Here is a 20,727-nt window from a genome sequence, read left to right as displayed (position 1 = left end):
TGATAAATGTAAAGTTTTATTACATCAACATTTCAAATGAGCCAATTTTCATTGATTCTTTCTTCTGCTGATAAGAATTAGCAACCTTCCGGCCTGTAGTCCTCCTGTCTTTCATGCTGCCGCGATTTGCTCCATGTGTCTCTTGTCTCTGAAAAATTAAACTCCATTCACTTTGCTTTGCTGCTTATTAACCACCTGCAGGGTGAATGAATAAATCAATAGCCGAAGCTTGGTAAGCCTAATGGGGAGAGAGAGCGTGTCAATGGAAGAGCTACAGTAGGCCTCAAAGGTAGAGGTAAAATAGCCTTCAACTACACTTGTGCTCTGAAATGTAATACAGTTGTTCGGTGACCTTGCAGCACTGGAAATGAACCTTTTTTAGCTTCTTCTCACAGGGGACAGCCTTAGATATTTTAGAACATGGTTTGGTCAGACATTGCCCGGAGCAGAGCAATAGTCTTAATCCCTAATTCCTAATCCCAGTCAACAGCAGCACAAAGGGCGAGTGATAATATTGATGAGCAGGAGGATGCAGGTTCAGGTCTGTCTCGCACAGGGTGTCCTGGTTTGTGTGGTGGAACCTTCGCTTGTCTCTCTTGCGTTTGTTGACTGCCTTGTGCTGAGGGGTTTATACAGTACCCAGACTAATAAAGTGGGTCAGGGTTTGGTGGTTTAGGTAGACTAGACACTCTGTGCTGACCCAGAATGAAATGTTCATCCGGACAAATCTGGTGAGCCCAAATCGTGAATTTTAGCCCTAATCTCTGTAAGCTTTATGAAATTAAATATATTTTATCAGTTAATTAATTTATTCATTGGGTAATCAGTTTTGATACAAATTTCCAGCCTGCAATGCATACAATACAATATGGTAAATTACAACTTTGAGATAATACCAGAAACAAACCATTGGTCATCCAATATAGATGTTTATTAGATAAATTATTCTCATTTGTGTTGTTTAGTTAAGCTGAAGTTAAAATAGCAAGCTGTAATTGAATGGTGGGGTAGCACTAATTTGCTCTTAAGTATTTAATTAGTGGTTGCTTGGAAAGGATACTTGATCACACCACTGTGGGGCTGATTAATGACAGCTAATGCAGGCTAGTAATATTAAACTCTGTCTAACTCGACAGCGAATATTAACTGAACCTGCCAATAACGGGGGCTGTTTGCTGTAATCAAAGCTACAGAAAGACACAAGCACACACACACATAATCATGTGTGTTGAACTGAATTGCAGCATCTTTTCTTTATCATATGTAATACCATGCGTACACCTTTTTAAGCACACAGATTAACGGCATAATGCTGTATTTAGTAGGCAGCTACCAGGCGTAAGATGTCTCTGAAGGAACAAAGCCCTAGGTATAATGCTAAGTTTTATATTTTAAATTTACAGGTCCTGGTTTGGCTAAACTTTTCATTCATTCATTTTCTACTGCTTATCCAAACTTCTCGGGTCACGGGGAGCCGTCAGGCATCTCAGGTGTCACACACACTCTCATTCAATCACACACTACGGACAATTTTCCAGAGATGCCAATCAACCTACCATGCATGTCTTAGTACCGGGGGAGGAAACCGGAGTACCTGGAGGAAACCCCCGAGGCATGGAGAGAACATGCAAACTCCACACACACAAAGCGGAGGCGGGAATCGAACCCCCAACCCTGGAGGTGTGAGGCGAATGTGCTAACCACTAAGCCACCGTGCCCCCCCGGCTAAACTTTTATTACGGAGTGTTTTGGGATTATTAATAATAGATGAGGGCAGGCTGTTGTTTTGTGCATAATGTAATGATCATGAAAAGACAACAACAACAAGGGCAGCCTTTAACTGTATACTGTAACACTGTGGTAAGTTTCAGTTCTTGTCCTGCAGGAGTCATTTTTCTTTCAATTCACGCTTCTCATTTCCAAGAATAATCTGTTCTTTTTGCTTCTTTTGGTCCACACTATTGTTTTGAGCACAGGAAATGATTTGGTTCACACTAGGTTTGCATCCTTGTTTAATAAAAGTATTGGTCCAATTATGAATTGGTCCAACTTTGTCTGGATATTGAATTTTAGTCTCTAATTATAAAGATTCCTATGGATTTGGTCAATATACTGTTCTGAAATTCAGAAAACGGAGCTCTATTGAAGCACCAAATAAGATAATCATGCTTTATACAGTATATAGCTTTATGCTATATATTTCTATATACTGTATACACACAGTACAAAACATCACAGTTCAATTATCCGAATCATGTGTATTAACAGAAGAGAGTGAAATTCTTTCTTCGCATATCCCAGCTTTAGGTCGGAGCGCAGGGTCAGCCGTGATACAGCGCCTCAGAGCAGAGAGGGTTAAAGACCTTACTCAAGGGCCCAAAAGTGACAGCACTGGGGTTTGAACTGCAATCTTCCGATCAACAACCTAGAGCACTGGAGCTACCACTGAATATAAATTCTGAATAGGGCGTTGCACACATACAAGTTTCCTAAAATGCATCCGTATCACTACTAAATTAAACATTACAGATAATTAATAGATTAAACAATAATTTATTCTCACTACCATATGAATACAGCCAGCTGTTGGTGCTGCAACCTGGTCCTCTTGATGCTATTTAAAGGCTGAAAAGGCTTTACATTGTATATCTGAATATAATATAATGCTAGTAACGATTAATAAGAAAGTATGGAATTGTGTGTTAGTAGTTAACACATTTGCCTTGCACCTCTGGGGTTGGGGTTCGTGTTTGCATGTTCTCATTGTGGATTTCTTTGGATACTTTGGTTTCCTTTTACAGTGCAGAGACATGTATGGTACGCTGACTGGCAGATTGACTGACGGGCGTCTCCTGCCATGTCGCTTGAGTGTCCTGGGTCTGACCCTGGACCACAGTACTACATAATGAATACGTATTTTACAATGAATACCATGTGATGAGAAGCTGGAAGGAGGAAAAAAGTCAGCCAAGATCAGCCTCTTGCTGGTCCACTATGAACATCTGATCTTGTTTGCTGGGATGTTCTTTAGATTGGCAAAAACTGAAAATGACACTAATAACTTTTAAACACTGGGTTTTAAACCAAAGAGATCATAAAACACATTTTATCCAAATGACATAACTGCATAATAAGGGGTAAATGGGAACTAAAAAGTAACTACTCCATCTGTTCATTTATCCCTCACACGTCATTTATGGACATGTACATGCGCTTTATTAAGCACCCTGCAAATCCTGTTTGCAGCCTCATGCAGGCCTCTTGACATGGCTCTCGAAATCATTGTGTCTGTCCTTAACCTGACTTAGCTGTGTGCGCCTGTTCAGCTTGTGTGTTTGAAGGGTCATTAGAGGTTTACGTAAGCCGGGTCGAGAACCACTGCTGACTCTTTGATCTTTCAGAAGAGCTCCTCGTTTTGGCCTTTGTCGCCCAACATTCCATCCATTACTTCGAGAGACGAGTGCTGTTTTAGCACCAGGAGTGGACTTCAAAGGATGATGTAACAAGTGGGGGTGTGGCTTAGCAGGCTGCAGTGGGAGGGATCTAATTGGAGGGCAAGATAGAGGGATAATGATTAACGTTTTCCAATGTATATTAGTACAGTCTACCCTTTTCTTGGTGTATGTGTGAGGCAGAAGGTGCTGTAACCTGAAAAGTAACAGCTTCATCTGTGTTAGGTTACAATGCACTGTTAGTGGACAGTAGCATAAAGTGTAGCCTTCCTCCGGCTCTGCTAGATTCTCTGAAAAAATATATATAAGAACGTCTAGTTTGTAGCACATTTATAAAGCTATACGCTCTATAAATCTTATCAATTTCAGATAATTAAGTCAGATGACTGTACCTCAAAAGTCATGAATTCCACAGATTTCTCCTTTCTTAGTAATATAAGGTTTGTCTAATAACAAAACAAAACAGCAAACAAAACTGCAGCGGTATACTGTAAACTCTAGATATTCTTATCAATTGTTCACTTTTCTGGCACCAAGCTTCGGAATGTTGAGGTTTGCAATCTGATTGTCTCTTTGTACAGTATGTAGCATGCATCTTTGAACACTACAATTTAACAATATAAGTTTACTGGAGCAAAATATAGTCAATTAGTTGAAAAAAAAAACATTCACAGATTAAAAAGAACAGCTTTTATAGCATCACAGATGTGATCAAGCAAATGGGTGAAATTATATATTTATATTTTCAATTCAATTAGAAATTAACTGATGTTCTACCAGCAAATTCCACTTGTCCCAGCACACATAAAGAACTGGGTGGTATTATCATAATTATACTACTTTGATGAAATATATGGACATTAAAGTGACAGAAAAATTGACATAAACATAAAGATTGTTAATCATTAATATACAACCAAATAAATAAGGAGACATGGTGGTTTAGTAGTTAGCGTGTTTACTTTGCATGCTGCCCCATGCTTCAGAGGTTTCCTCTCGGTACCCTGGGGCTCCTCCCTCAGTTGTAGGCCCTGCAATAAATTGGCACCCAGTCCGTAGTGTCCCTTGCTTTGTGCCTTGAGCCCTTGGGATAGACTTTAGGTTCCCTGCTACCCCATGCACATTGAATAAATAAATAAATAAATAAATAAATAAATAAATAAATAAATAAATAAATAAATAAATAAATAAATATCGTTATTATATGTGTATTTTTTCATGTGACAGAGCAGCCAGTGGATGTGCCCTTATTATGCTCTCACTTTATTATATTTGGAAGTTACAAAGCGCTTGTTAACCTAAAAATGTTGGTATGGTATTGTATAAAGCCACCAGGAGGTTTGGTTCTGTGATCCTGCTTGCCCAAGACTCCTTGACATCGGAGCCCTGTGTCTCCTTCATAATTTGTCACTTTCACAACTTTTAAGAGTCTTCAAAGCACCTACCTGACACCATTCATTCCTTTCCTTGTTAAAACCTCTCACCGCACCTTCACCTCCAGCTCCATAAGTGGATCCTCCAGTTTAATGGGCAGCAATATAAAATAATCAGACACGGAGGTCTTGTAATATTGACTAAAATTTACCTGACCAGTCATTTTTGACAGCTTTACTTAACCTGGGTATTCCTCTTATAATGTCTTCTTAGCTGTGACATGAATATTATTCTTAAAATTAGTTTTGATTAGAAACAGTTGAAGAATATAAGGTTTAGTCTGTGAACAGAATATTATTATCGAAGGGTTAAATAGCTTAACGATGTCACAGATCAGGGGTGATTGCTATGAATCAGCACTCATGTACTGTAAAGAAAATTCTCTATCTCTCCTCAAGTTTTGAGTAGAGATCCATTTCAAGGCTATGTGAAGAAGTATTCATTATTAATTAAGGATCTCTTGCTCTGCGCTTAACTATTTCCTTCCAGATGATGTACTGTAATGACATCATACAGACATGACAAATAAATATATCAAAATGTTAAGCTAGATCGCCTAATAGCCTAAACATCTTTGAAGTATTGTTTTGTATGATTAATATATTGTCGTTTATTTTCATGGATAAAATGCAGAATCTAAAAGAATGAATGGAATTTATTTCTAGTGCGGAGGCTTGTGGGTCCTTATTTCACTAAATATACTAATATCATCTACTAAATATTCATATTCATACAAGTATTAACCTCCTATTGGAGGCAAACAGGATTTGTGCTAAAATCTTAGCTAATTCCTGCACAATTTATGATGGTCTCTATGTAAAGAAGGTCATTTAAAATGGGAACTTTAACAAAAGTTTAAAATATGTATTAGTAGTTATGTACACGACTCTCGTTGTCTCTCTTTACTTTACTTTCTGGTTACCAAATCCAAATATTTTATTTCCTGCATACAGTTTGCACATCTGTGGTTAATCTAGGAGACAAAAATAAAGGATTTCACTGTAATATGTGTAAAGAGCTATTCATTTAGTTATTTCTATCCTTCCTGGGAGTTTAAACCAATCTGATCAAACAAAGGTCTTTCCATCCCCAGAGCTGCCACTTGCTCAATGTTTTTGTTTTTCGCACCATTCTGTGTGAACTCTAGAATCTGAAAAGCTGTGTGTGAAAATCAGCCCAACTGTCACCAACAACCATGTCTCGGATAAAGTTACTAAACTCACACACATTTTTATGTGGAAGCTCTTGTATCTGTAATGGTGTATGCATTGTGCTGCTTCCTCGTGACTGGCTGGTTGGATAACGCCATAGATGAGCAGGTTCACAGGCGTAGCTACTAAAGTGTACTGTATATACCATTATATAATGTACACAACACATATAAAAGATATCTAATATATTGCAAATATTTCCAGTCTTAACAGGCTTACTTTACTAAATTGGCTTTCAGCCATGGTGATAAATAAACACTTTACAGCATATTTCACAAATTTTAGTGTCAGAAAAGTGTCCTTAATCATCAGAACAAAAAGCTCAGGCAGGAGTAAAAAAAAAAGAAAAAAAAAGAAAAATGCTGTATCTGCAATTTGAAAATTGCATCAGATGGGTCTGGAGCAGCCACAAAAAGGTATTTTTACTTTGTTTTATTATATTTTTGTTACACACCAGTGTACTAAATTCTGCACACAATGCAATTTAATGTAGCCGATATACTCAATCAAAGTAGTCTAACGTGGTTTAATGGCTGCCCAAGTCCTCATCGGATAATGGTCACTTCAAAGTGTTCTAATTGAAAGCATTTACCTCAGAAACAAGTAATGCATAAAATGGCATATAAAATTCAGACCCTGGAATAAGCACCATCTTAGAAAACCATACACTTGTCATAATCATAATTGCTGACAAAGTTGAAAAAAAGATTTTTTTTGGCTCTGTCAGAAAAATCGATTCGATTATATATTTCAGAATGATTTATTTATCGGAACCACAGCTCTGTTGAATTTGTGATGGTGTTGATTAATGCTCTGTAACAGTGTGGCTTTGCATGCGGTGTTAGCTGGAAATGAACTCACTGGGTTATTTAAATATGCTTCTTCTGATTGTTTCTATAGAAACAACTCATTTAAAGACTTCAATGTAAGGCTAATAATAAATGGATAAAAAGTGTGTTTATATATAACAACACTAATCTTTGGCGGTTCGAGTCCTGCCTCCAACCTGTGTGTGAGTGGAGTTTGTATGTTCTCCTCATTCTTCAGTGGTTTCTTCTGGGATTTCTGGTTTCTTCTCCTAATCCAAAGACTGTAGGCTGATTATTTTATTTATTTAGTTTATTTATCCTTTATTTTACCAGGAAATATCAAATTGAGATAAAAAAAATCTCTTTTACCAGGGAGTCCTGGCCAAAATGGTAACACACAAAGTTCCACACAAAAACACTTCAAAACAAACAACACAAAAAAAGTCCTGTCCAGCACTCAGAGCAAACAAAATACACAAATATTGAGTAAAACAAGAACATGATTCCTTCAAACGAGACACCGAATGGTTTCTAAAAACATTCAAAGATGGGAGCACGTCTAGCATAAAAACACTCTGCAATTCATTAGCTTCTCTAAATTGTCCATAGGGTGTGAATGGATGTGTGAGCCTTGGGTGGGTTTGTACCCTGCCTCCTATGTTCCCTGAGACCCTGCATAGGATCTTTAAGACAGAGAGAAAGAGAAATAAGAGAAGAGAATGACTGGCTAAAGAACAACTGTTTATAGTTGCTATGGTGTGTGTTTACAGGAACAAACTTATTTTGGCGATTCAGCGTCATGTGTTGTGCAACATGCTGTGGTATAAGAAAAATGACACACTTAAGGATGTGCTGTTTAGTCGTGTGTATCACAGTGCAATTTTGTTGATTAGTTGCTTCGAACAGCATTTCACATCCATTACATACTTTATACTGGCAGTTTATAGAAGGTTTTGTGCCTTAAACATGAATTTCAATAGAAAATATTATTTAAAAATAATATTATTGCATCGAATAGCAACACATGATGATATCATGCCAGAATTACAGACACCAAACTACAGCCTCGTATGTAACCACTCAAGCAATGCTTAATTAGGTAGTTAACCGATATTCAAATACCAAGATACATCACTTAACTCAGCCTGATGCCATCAATCTTCACCAAAACCCCCGGACCACTGTCTACAGAACAAAATCAATGATCCCCATCATATTTTACAGTCTGCATGGGTGTTTTGCCACTATTTTCCGCTCTTTGATTTTTCACATGATGATGGATGGCGAAGGATTTTGCATGATTCCACCTCATATTTGATCAGTAAGAAGGTTTCTAGAGAAAGTTAAAAAAAAAAACAAAAAACACTGGAACAAAAAGTATTGTGGGAAGAATAGCTACATTAATGTTAAAGGCCCAGAAGTCTGTTTGAATTAAATATTGCATATTATTTTGACCCAATGTGCTGGTGTTGCAAGTTAAATTTTCATATAAAAAACAAAATTCAAGTTTTTATTAACCTTTCTTAAGAGCTTTCACAAGCTAATTATATTTCCTAATAAAAGATATTTGCTAATTGCAGCCCACATTATGAATACATTGGATTTTTAATATTATGACCATAATACATTGCTCTCTTCTTTTTTTATTTTTTGGCTGTGTAACTTTGGAATCTGAATCTTAAATGGCAAATTTGCCAAGTCGTTAATGTATCTGTGTGTGCGTGTGATCTCTGACAAAGCACAAAAGGCGTCTAGCCTGCTTGCAAACAGAAAGAGCAACGGCTACGGGCTGATGTACTGTAGCAAGCTGCAGAGGAGGAGTTGTAGAACAAGAGAGGAAGGAAGGAGACAGCAGCAATCACAGCATGTGTATGATTGAGAGGGAGAAAAAGAAAAGAGGGAGGTGTAGCAGAATGACAAACAAGCTTGAGGGAAGCAAAAAAAAAAAAAATCAGAGTCATGCACGTCCATCTATTGATTCAGGGAGGGATGCGCGGAAACCCAGGGAGGGTGAAAAATTGCATGAGCTGTCAGGGAGATGGAGAGAAATGGAAGTATGTAGTGGTGGAGCTGACACGTTGGCTTTTTGCCTGCTAATACAGCTTAGTGGCCATATGTAATTAAGCAGGAGAAAAAGTGTGCATCAGGAGTAAATGAAGGGGTGAAGCTGAGGCATAGGAGCTGAATTAAGAGTCAAATGCAGCCAGGAATAAATGAATGAATGGAGGGAGGGATGTAGTCAGGAATAGAGAATGAAAGAGAGAGAGACAAAGAGAGAGAGAGGGGGGGGGGAGGAAGGCCGTCTGATTTACAGAGTAACTCTCTCTTAACACTGTCGGAGCACTTAAAGTGGTCGGATTTGTGCCATCCATCTGTCTCCACACTACACACCTCTCTCTGTCCATGTTTATCCTTGCTCTTCTCTCTTCCTCACAGACTAATATCTTCGCTCTCATCTGTCTTTACCATGAGGCTGTTTACTTATGAACTTGATATTAAACAAAACAGTTTGCTCAGGCGTGCCACAGCACAGATTAGAGAGGATTACCAGGATAAATCTCTTAATGAATCAGATACGCAAATAACAAGTTTCCCTTCTTAACAGTTAACTTTTTGTGCCTTATGTGCTTTCAGTCTGTCACATGATTAGTGTCTTTATTCACCCTTCACACATCAGAATTATATTAATATAAAACTGTATACTATTTATTATGACAATTATTTTTTAATAATATTACATTCAATTATAAATGGTTAAGATTGTACATTTTAGCAAATCATTGCTGGATAATGGACAGAAAACCCCAAAAGGTCCATAATATGATAATACAGACAGTATATTCTATCCCTCATTTTTTTCAGGATTACCTTACAAGAGTAAAGTACCTGCATATATTTTAAAACTTGTTATTTACCAATTTATTTTGACTGATGTTTGTTTGTCTTGTTTTTCCACAGGACAAATGACATAGGATGAACACTGCTGCCCAGCTGTGTCTGCGTTTGCTGTCGTCCCTTCTCGCCCTGGCCTGGGTGGCAGTGCCGCTGTGCCAGGCTTCCCCCTGCTCCTCCCTTGTGGCAGGGGTGCTCTACGGCTCCTTCTCCCTCAGGGACCTTTTCCCTGGCCCACACGGCCTAAGAACTGGCTGCTCGTGGACAGTGGAGAACCCTGATCCGACCAAGTACACCCTCTACTTCCGCTTCAACCGCCATGCCGGTTTTTGTCTAGCTTTCTCACCGCTAGTGTTGCCCCTGGACCACTATCTCGCCAACCAGACGTGTGGACAGGTGCTTCCCGAAACAGAATCTGTAGAGCCTTGCCAGGTGCCTGGTCCTCATGCATTCCTGCAATTTGATAAGAACTTTGTGCAGTTGTGCCTCGCTGCAGAGAACAAACAAGATTCAGATGAAGTGAAGGGACCTCTGTCTGTTGAAACGCTGGACTTCAGACTTGTGGAAGTTCTGCTTATTAACAATGAGAATTCCAGCCAGTTTACGTGTGGCGTGCTGTGCCGATGGTTTGAGGAGTGCCTCCGTTCCGGCTCTGGTAGAGAGAGTGAAGGTTGTGGAATCACCCAAACGGGCTGTGTGTGCCCCAATGCTGGGCCTCCAGTGCCAATACTTCCTGTTACCCCTCACAACCACTCTCTTGACCCCAGTGCCAGTGTGCTGCTGCCACCCACTGATGACTGCTGCGTTACCCAACTGCATGGCAAGAACGGTATCTCCAACATTGCACCCAGAGATGTACATCAAGGTAAGACAAATTTTTGTAATACAAACCTCTGGTCGTCACCTCATGTGGAAAGTATCAGTGTATCAGTGGATACACAGACTATCAGTGAAATATGAGTCTTTTCAAGACACGACTATGTAGCACCAGGGCCAGGGACCGGTTTCTTTGTTCGTTTGTTCGTTCATTCGTTCGTTCGTTCTTTATTCTTTCTTTCTTGAGCAGGTAAAAATGCTGGTTTTGGTTATTTATACATTTCCACTTTCTTTTAAATAACTGCTTATATTAAATACAAATATTTGTAATATCAGTAGTACACAGTAGGCACCCAAATCATGGAATTATGCCTAATCATGTGTAATACCTCAAATTATATTATTGTTATATATGTTAGAGAGATAGAGAGGAGGTAGAAAGGTTTTCATGCATTTTGCTGAAACCCTCTTTGGTTTTGTCCCAGCTCCTCTTTCTGGCCCTGTTGATAATGTGTGTCTTTCATCCATTTAAGCACAGAGAGAGAATGGAGCTTCTGATTGCTCAAGCCAGCATTTCATTTCATTGAAGTGCGACTGCACCTTTTTCTCTGCATCTCTGCAACAGAGAAGGTTGTGCTTTGCTCTAGGCAGTGTGCCAGATCTGGGCTTTACGCAGTGGGAGTGCTAGTGGCGTGGTCCATGTCTGACATTTGAGAGAAGGCCTGCGGAGACTTCGGGCTGAGTTGACTGATGTTTCCTAACGAGAATCAGATATTTAAATCAGATATCCACATCTTGCCCTTAATCGGGTCAGCGCCCTCCAGGCCTATATTGCTGTTTCTAATCTGCCCTTGTTGCCATGCCGACAGCCACGTTATTGGGTGATCAGCAGCATCAATAAGGACTATTATCAAATTTTCACACAAGAATACACACACAAACAGACACTGCTGTTTTCTACTCAGCTTCAATCACCCATGCCAGTTTTCACGTCAACGACCTCAGGCCAAAAATGACAAAAGGAGTGAAACTGTGGAAACTTTTGATGAGTTTAGGGTTTGGATTGAGCTGATTGTTTTGGAGAATGTTTGGGAAGTTTGCCTGCATTTGCCTGCAATATCTCTTTCTGCATCTTCAGACAAAATGTTCTCTAATATCTGTGTATTATATATGAACTCTTAATCACAAACAGGACTTTGTTTGCATTATGTTTCAATATTGTTTTGATTTCAGAAGATTCCTGACTCTTTCTTTCAGACACAAGGTGCAAACCCTATTCCCACATCTAGAGCCTACAGAAATCCCCAACCGCATGCCAACATTTTCAATTTGAATTTGAACACGGTGGCTTAGTGGTTAGCACGTTTGCCTCACACCTCCAGGGTTTGGGGTTCGATTCCCGCCTCCGCGTTGTGTGTGTGGAGTTTGCATGTTCTCCCCGTGCCTCGGGGGTTTTCCCCTGGTACTCAGGTTTCCTCCCCCGGTCCAAAGACATGCATGGTAGGTTGATTGACATCTCTGGAAAAATTGTCCGTAGTGTGCGAGTGTGCAAGTGAATGAGAGTGTGTGTGTGTGTGCCCTGCGATGGGTTGGCACTCCGTCCAGGGTGTATCCTGCTTCGATGCCCGATGACGCCTGAGATAGGCACAGGCTCCCCTTGACCCGAGAAGTCGGATAAGCGGTAGAAAATGAATGAATGAACGAATGAATGTTCACGGCGTGTTTGAGAAATCATCAGAAGCATTCAGATTCACAAACTGCGTAACATGACAAACTGCTGAAGCTCCGAATGCTGTTCCCAAATCCCAAAGGTGGCTGTCTTTGACAAGACGAGTTGACTTGACAGACGAGAACAAAATACACAAACAACCTAGTTGTTTTTTTAAACCAAATAAAAGGAAAAAGGAAAAAAAAAACTGTTTTGATAAACAAGCACAATTTCACATGCTGCTACTGTTTACTTCTCATTGCTCTAAAATATACAGCACATGATATCACATGACAGTTTTGTTATTGAATTTGATAAGTCAATTCTAGTAGAGGTAAAAATTTAGTAAGCTTCTCTGGTGTACGTTCTTTGTGGTGCTTTAACCAACAGCTTCTGTGCAGGCGTAACGAACGCTATGCATAGTCTGTGAATCAGTAGTGAAATGAATCACTGAATCATTCATCGATTTGAAAGAGCAAATGGAAATGAACTGACGTAACGTACATTCATTTCATGGGATTTATACTATACTGCAAACTCTACAATTTTACCACTTCAGTTCAGTTGTTTTGTGGATGTTGCATTGTGTACATGACACGAGCGATCATAGACACAGATGTCACAGATGTCTGTCATCTAACTGTCGCTTGATGTTTTTTTTGCACTAATTTGCATAAAAACACAAAATTACGAGGAATACATTACATTTGAAGAAACTTGCAGTGAAGATCTTTGTTTTGCAAAGAGAAAAGGAGGCATAGTGCAAAAAAAAACATAGCTTTCTTATAATTATATCATGTTTGCTTTCTTTGGGTTTGACATGCTAACTAGGTATATAAATAATTTATTATAGATATTATTATGCTTACCTTTTATAACAAAACAAATTAATTGTTGCAGATGTTCTTAATACATTTTTTGAATGCATTTCTGAATCATTCAAATTATATAATAATGTACATCATAAAGTTCATCTTTTTTTTTTTTTTTTTTTAAATTACAAGCTTTTTTTCAAACAGATTTTTGCAAAACCTCAATACAGTTTTTACATCTTAACATCAAACACAATGTATTTTTCTGTCAGTTAACATGTGGGAAATTCTGTGTACGCTTTTGTAGTATTGTCTAGTTTGTCTAGCTGAATGAACTGTGAAGACATTTTTCTTCTATAAAGATAATTTGCAGTTTTGTTTTCAGAGTCTTTGCTTCTATGCAAAACTTTATTTTATTTATTTTTTTATTTTTTTATTTAACAAGCCTGAATGCATCCATGGCATTTACAGCTAAAATGACATTTCAAAATGCAAATTTCTTACTAGTTGGTAAAAACAAAAACAACAACAACAAAAAGAAACAATCTTACTGAAAAAACTACGTGAATTGTACTGAACTCAGTCACAATGTGTATAGACCTTTCTAATATCTGCATTTGCACTTACAGTAGCTTTTCCTGGCTAGAGCTTTTCCAGTGAGTCTTAATTCATTTGGCCACTCATATCTCTTTAAAGTGGGTGACTTCTTGACTGTAGATGGGTCTAAGAGAGACACTTCCATGCAATTATAAACCAAAAAACGTCCGGTCTCCTGCAGACTGCTTGGTTTGATGCACTTGTGAGCAACTTACTGTATAACATTTACACTTCATCAGACTCTCACTTTGGACAGTACATTCACAATCAATAGAAACTGGGCACTAAATAAATACTGTCCAGCTTGTGCTTGCCAGGAATAACCCATTTTAGTTAGACCTTTATTATGTTTATAATAATTGGAGGAGGAACTTAAACACCTTAATTTAGATTCTTTGGTTATATGCTGAAGGATATGCATGTTGGGCAGTGGTGGCTCAACTGGTTAAGGCTCTGGGTTGAGGATCGGGGTTCAAGGCCCAGCCCAGCCAAGCTGCCACTGCTGGGCCCTTGAGCAAGGCCCTTAACCCTCTGTATCATAACTGCCCCTACACTCTGGCCCCAATCTCCTCAGTTGGGGTATGTGAAGAAAAAAGAATCCCACTGTGCTGTGATGTATGTGGCGATGATAATGGCTTCTATGCCCCGTTCTATTCTATGCCCCTTTATTCAACGGCACATACATTTGTTCATATCTATTCATGAGAATGTTTGGTATAAGTTAGGTACTGTATGTGTTCACTTTCCTAAACAAAAGGAAACTCCCTGTCACTCATCCCGTATTCTATTTCCTGTGTGTGTGTGTGTGTGTGTGTGTGTGTGTGTGTGTGTGTGTGTGTGTGTGTGTGTGTGTGTAACTGTTTGTTTTATTATTTAGTAGATGCAGAGGGTTCACTGACTGTAATAGTCTTGTTGTCAGTGTATTATAAGCAAGGGATATGTAACCATGATGGATGGAGAGCTGCTCTCATTTCTGTCTTTCTAAAAGCACATACACAGAAAAAACTAATGGTTCTCTGAATCAAATCCAGCCACTGTCCACTCTTTCAGGCTAACATCAGGGTCATCGCTGATTTCTTGTATATGTTTCCGACATGATAATGTTAAGATAAGATCAGCTAGCTTTTTCTCTCTATTTCTCTTCACTTTATTTTCAGTGTGCAGGATGTGTCAGAAATGTCAGTTTCATGGCCATAAAGGATCAGTCAGGCTGTACATATCTTCTCTCTCTCTCTGTGTGTGTGTGTGTGTGTGTGTGTGTGTGTGTGTGTGTGTGTGTGTGTGTGTGTGTGTGTGTGTGTGTGTGTGTTTGCGCTGCACTGTTTTTGCCTCGTGGTGGACTGGTACTGTTTAAAATAAAAAAAAGCCAAGAATTCAGTGAATGCCAATTTGTAGAACTGTTGGAAACTTGCTGCTTGATGGAATTGTTGTTTGAACAATAATGATTAATGCAAGGGCCTGCTGATATAAGTAAATGAGCTCAAGGAAAAAAAAAGAAAGAAAAACAGTTGAAGTAGAAAAAGACAAGACAATGTTTGTCCGATATTTTCCAATCTGTTCTGTTTACTGTAGGTCCTGACTATAGCCTCAGCTTCCCTATTGCTATTGTAGTCCATTCATGTCAACAGTCAATATGTAATGCTTTGAGAGATTCTTTTCTTCTCAACACTATTGAAACGTTTGGTTATTAATGTGCTTGCTAAAGCACATTCTTATTCTCTTGCATACTTATTATTATTATTATTATTATTATTATTATTATTATTATTATTATTATTATTATTATTATGACAAAAAAGTCCCATAGAAATGAATGGGAAATTCCTAAAATTCAAGTGAAATCAAAAATTTAGCACAACATGGACATGTCATATATCAAAACACTTAGCACGATGAGGGGAACTGACGTCACGTGTAGCCCCGCCCCAAAAATTAGCGAAATAAAAAATTTAGCACAACATGGACATGTGACATATGAAAACACTCAGCACGATGAGGGGAACTTGCCACGTGCAAGCACATTCACATTTTCTTTAGGAAATGTACCGTTCTAGTTTAGGTTAATATACTGTAACCTTCTTGTCAGCTCAAACTATTAGACTTTACAATCAAAGCTGCTCCCAGTGAACCAGTCACGATAATACACACTGGTATTACTGTTTAACTGCAATAATAAAGAATAACAAAGTAGCAAAGTATTTTAAACATTAATAATAACAGAAATAACAGTGCAATAACAGAAATTTTGAAAAACGTGCAATATTACAGTACCTATGTGCAATATAAATCTTTTTTTATACATTTTGTTTTGTATATACTGTATATTATATTAAGTCTCTATTCTTTTTATATATTTGCATTTTATTATTCTTTGCTAACAAAGAAATTTCCCCATTGTGGGATGAATAAAGTTATATCTTATCTTATCTTATCTTATCTTATCTTATCTTATCTTATCTTATCTTATCTTATCTTAAACCAGTCTAACCATTCTCCTCTATGCTCTCTCCTTTGGTTCTTTTTTTGTTTGTTTTTTGTTTTGCTTAGCTTATTATATTCCATAGCTGTTCTAGATGACTCTCTCACAGACCAGATAAAGCTTTTCTTCCAACACCCTATGGCTTCCATGGCACGTGCTGTATGAAAAATGATTATATATATATATATATATATATATATATATATATATATATATATATATATATATATATATATAGCTTGAACTTATTGGATAAATCACTATGTATTTCATCCTCTAGCTTGTAATTTTACACCCTTCAGACATCACGATGCATAAGCAAACCTAGGTAAGCAAACATCTCACTTATCTAATAATTGTGACTCTTTACTAATGTGACCTACATCAATGAGCCTCGTCTTTGTGAAGGTCTTGTTCTATTATACCGACCCTCTTGAAATGCCATATCTGCAGCCTGCTTTCTTTAATAGCCTGGTATTGTGCTTGCTTCTCTCTCTCATCACATGTTGGCTTCTCTGACTGTGTTGAGAGACAGGGGTGTAATTCCACCTCATTGTACAGTATAGGGTGGAATAATCAGTCATTGACAAATGTCTGTGCCCCATCCAAGAAAAACATCTCGGAAGCAACATGTCAATGGAAGCAGCATATTCTGCACCACAAAACAGTGGGGTAGATTGTAAAAACAAGAAGAAGAAAAAAACCTACAGGAAATAACTAGAATTTACATTTGTTCTTATTTTGAGAACTATATAATTTCATCTCCTCCTGTGTGTGCACTGATGTTCAGGAGATCTGATATTCTTGGGAGCTCTAATTGCATGTCTGACCCTTACTGTAAGCTTCAGGGACTTTTATGACAGCTGTGTTGTAAATAGTTTTCACCACGCCGGCCTGTGAAGATAAGGGGTACACTCAGGAGTACGGTCTATGTGTTTATCTGTGAATGTCATGTGTATTCCCCAGATCTCTGTAAATATTCCGAGACCTTTCTAGAATTTTTTTGTCTCCTGTCTCTATTTTGGTTTCTGGTTCTTTTCACAAGTGCATTTTCGCTCAGGGGTATACACACCTGACATCTGACACATCTGACATTCAAACACCTGTCTCTGTCAAATCTTGTCAAAGCTTTTATGATCTGTTTGATTTTTGCATGTACTCTATGGTTCACATGATGTTTGCTTGCATAAGAATAAAAAACATGGCTGTAAACCTAAAATACAGATGTTCACTTACAGTTATAAGTATAGAATTGTCAGTGTCTGTATATGGATTTAAACTTGAATGATATACCTGAGTATTCCTATTCCAAATGTAAACTTATTAAACAGAATAATTTTGCTTCATTCTAGACACAAATGCGTAAAAAACAACCAAAAATAGGTAAAAGCTCCAATAGGTAAAAAAAATTTTGTGAAAAGTCCAGTTATATTTGTCCTGTCACCATTGTGACTGATGACTTTGGCTCTTACAGTTTCTCGATCCCAGGTACATTTCTTTCAACCCTGCGTCATTTTCTATTTCAATAAATTGTGTTGCCTTTATTTCCCAAAATGCGAACACACCAGAAGCATAAAGCCACAATGACCCTGTAATACACCAGGCAGGTAGTAAGGGTAAATTAATTGACCTTATAAATGTCACCTCGGGTCACGGGGAGCCTGTGCCTATCTCAGGCGTCATCGGGCATCAAGGCAGGGTACACCCTGGACGGAGTAGAGGTAGACCAGTTTAAACTAAATTAGAAGAATTAGAATGAGCAGAATTTATGTAATCATTCGCCATCAAAATTTACACACGTGTGAGAACTTTTTACCAACAGCAACTACAGCAGGTTAGGTATGTAACCTGCTTCCCTGAGAAGAGAACAAGATGCTGTGTCAAGGCTGATGCTATGGAAATGCTTCTTTGAGGAAGTTGTATCTGAAGCTTTGTGTGCACACATGCCAGTTTATTGGCTCAGAAAGGACAGGTGAAAGTCCATATGAGGGCATCTATGTCACGTTACTCCAGCTTCTATTTGTCTGAAGGAAGCACAAGTGGATGCCTGGGGTGTGGCAAGCGACATAGATAACCTGGTGTAGTTCCCTTTCGAGGGAACTCAATGCTGCATCAAGTCTGATGCTATGGGAACGTTAATACCCACATCACACAGCAGTAGATGACTGTGCCAGAGGCCATGAGAGAGCACAAGCTGACTGGGAACAGAACATTAATAGGACCCTGGAGTGGGGTCCGGGTCCAGGTTATAGAACCACGGCACTGGATGAGGTGATATCCCAGTGTAGTGAGCACTGGCATATATATAGTACTGCAGAGGTGAAGCAACACCACGCGCCTCATGAGCCAGGATCTGCTTGGAGACCGGATTGCCCCAGTTTTGGCTCCCAAAGCAGACAAACAGGGAGGAGGACTTAAGCCACAAGTGGTGCCTACCCAAAGAGGCCCCAAGGACTGGTTCGTGGTATGCAGCAGTAGTGGCCCCCAAGAAAGGCAAAACTGCAGAAACTCCACCATTTTACTGACCACACAGTGAATTGGGTCCTGACAGCATTCATCACACCAGAGACTGAAAAGGCACCTGAGAGAGGAGATCTTTCCTGATGGGGATCTCCCATGGAGTGCAGTTTAGGAGGGAGACAAGGTCCATGAACCAAACTTGAGCAGGGAAACGAGGATGCACTAGAAAAAGGTTGACTCATTTGTCACACACTCTGGTTAGTACTTCTGGGAACAGAGCTAGGGAAAGGCGTACGTCTGTACTAGGCCATCCAGGACCAGAGGGGCCGGATGAGAGAGGGAATACAATAGTGGACAGTGGTTTGACTCCTTAAAGGTGAACAGATCCACTTTATCCCAGCCAGAAATCTACCAAATGCACTCCACCAGAAGTTCCTCTTGGAGGAATGTGACCTGGTGTTCACGAACGGCCATTGGCAACACAGCCTGAAACAAAGGAGGAAGGGAGGTGAACTGGACCCTTTTCCCTTTTATTATAGTATCTAGGACTCATTGAGACACATCTGGCTGCAACATTCGTCCTTTTCTCACTCTGAGGGAGCTAAAAGATGGCCCAGGCTGAACACCCTGATGCCTGTTGACGATGGCACTCTCTGCATCGCTGAACAGGCCATTAGGTCAATCTGCGAGTTCAGGAGAAAGGAACTATCTTTGTTCATGGTCCCTGTTAAATTAAACCAGAGGTACCTCTCCATTGCAACCATCGCAGCCATAGAACGGCTTGGCAGAGCTCAGATCCCACTTTAGGGTTCAAACACTCGTCACGGTTGAACTCTTTTAGCAGGTCAGACTTGTAGGCCTGCAAGTCTGCCATGGTGTGGAGGGCCGCACCGGATTAGCCTGAAGTGACTGGGAAAAAGAGACAGGGTTCTGGGAGAATCTCTATTCAGCCCTATACCTCGGCATGGAGGTCTGGAAAAAATTGCAGCTGCCTGCATGGAGGTGGCATGCAGCCGGAAGTCAGAAAGCGGTCATAAAACTGTTGACACTAACCTCCTTTACAGGCCAATTTAATTTAGTGACAGAGTGTGTTTCCAGCTGATTCCACCGACTGCGATGGAAGATCAGAAGAAGCAATCCCTTCCTTGTCTACATCGAGCTCCTCAGAGCCAAGAAAGACAAAAAAGCTGGAGTAATGTGACATAGATGCCCTTATATGGAATTGTTGCCGCGTATTCCCCTTCGTCACGTGTCTTTTCCGAGTCATTAAATTTCCGTATGTGCACACAGAGCTTCGGACACAACTTCCTCAAAGATGCGTTCCCACAGTGTCAGTTCCTTCAAATGGGAACAATTTTTACCATCAACACCTTTGAAAAGAGTGGTTATTTGAGTTAATTATACCTTATATTAATTTAGAATAAACTAATAGCCTAAAACCACAATGTCCATGTAATGAATGAGGCAGGTAGTAAAGATAAATGAATTGACCTTATAAATGTAGACTCACATAGACATGAATTCACATAAACTCACATAGACCTTAATTAGTTTGTTCTGTCTTTTTGTATCACAAACTATCTGGCCACTTCTGAAATATCTTCATATCTGACCGTTTCACTCATCACTCATGACATTTCTTTGTTGTTGTCTTTATGTTCTGTAGGATGTTGTGTTGTGTTGTTTTTTTTGTTTTTTTTGCTCTCAGTATAATGCAGATCCTCCTTTCATCTTAACAAAATGAGAAGAGTTGTCTTTTCATTTTTAATTCAGAATAATATGTTTATTATTAAATATTTTATTATATATTATTATTAGCTAAATGTTTCATAATTGTATGTCAAGCACTTGTCAGATACACACTTGGTCTCAATTTAACATTTATGTAACACCAGGAAGTCCAGGCTTTAAGGCATCTGCCATGCTGTTATTCCAGCATACAGTATTATTCATGGTCTACAATGAGAAAAATGAAAAATATCCGAATGTGATGGCCTGATATCCTACTCGCTATGATGGTTTATTTAAAAGCTACTATTATATTTGCTATTTGAATA

The 20,727-nt window shown here is 39.0% G+C and overlaps 1 protein-coding gene across 8 annotated transcripts in view; it reads left to right on the top strand.

Moving 5' to 3' along the window:
* adgrb2 (adhesion G protein-coupled receptor B2) overlaps window positions 1-20,727 on the top strand; it is a 371,126-nt gene that overhangs the window by 75,264 nt on the left and 275,135 nt on the right. For all 8 annotated transcript variants that reach the window (XM_047816852.1, XM_047816848.1, XM_047816851.1 and 5 more), the window contains exon 2: window positions 9,865-10,663. In XM_047816852.1, coding sequence (XP_047672808.1) covers window positions 9,880-10,663 — 784 coding nt within the window. In that variant the 5' untranslated portion in view covers window positions 9,865-9,879. The remainder of the gene's footprint in view (window positions 1-9,864; window positions 10,664-20,727) is intronic.

Source organism: Tachysurus fulvidraco, chromosome 7, assembly GCF_022655615.1.
Source record: "Tachysurus fulvidraco isolate hzauxx_2018 chromosome 7, HZAU_PFXX_2.0, whole genome shotgun sequence".
Classification (NCBI taxonomy): Eukaryota; Metazoa; Chordata; class Actinopteri; order Siluriformes; family Bagridae; genus Tachysurus; species Tachysurus fulvidraco.
This window is presented reverse-complemented; position numbering and strand designations above follow the sequence as displayed.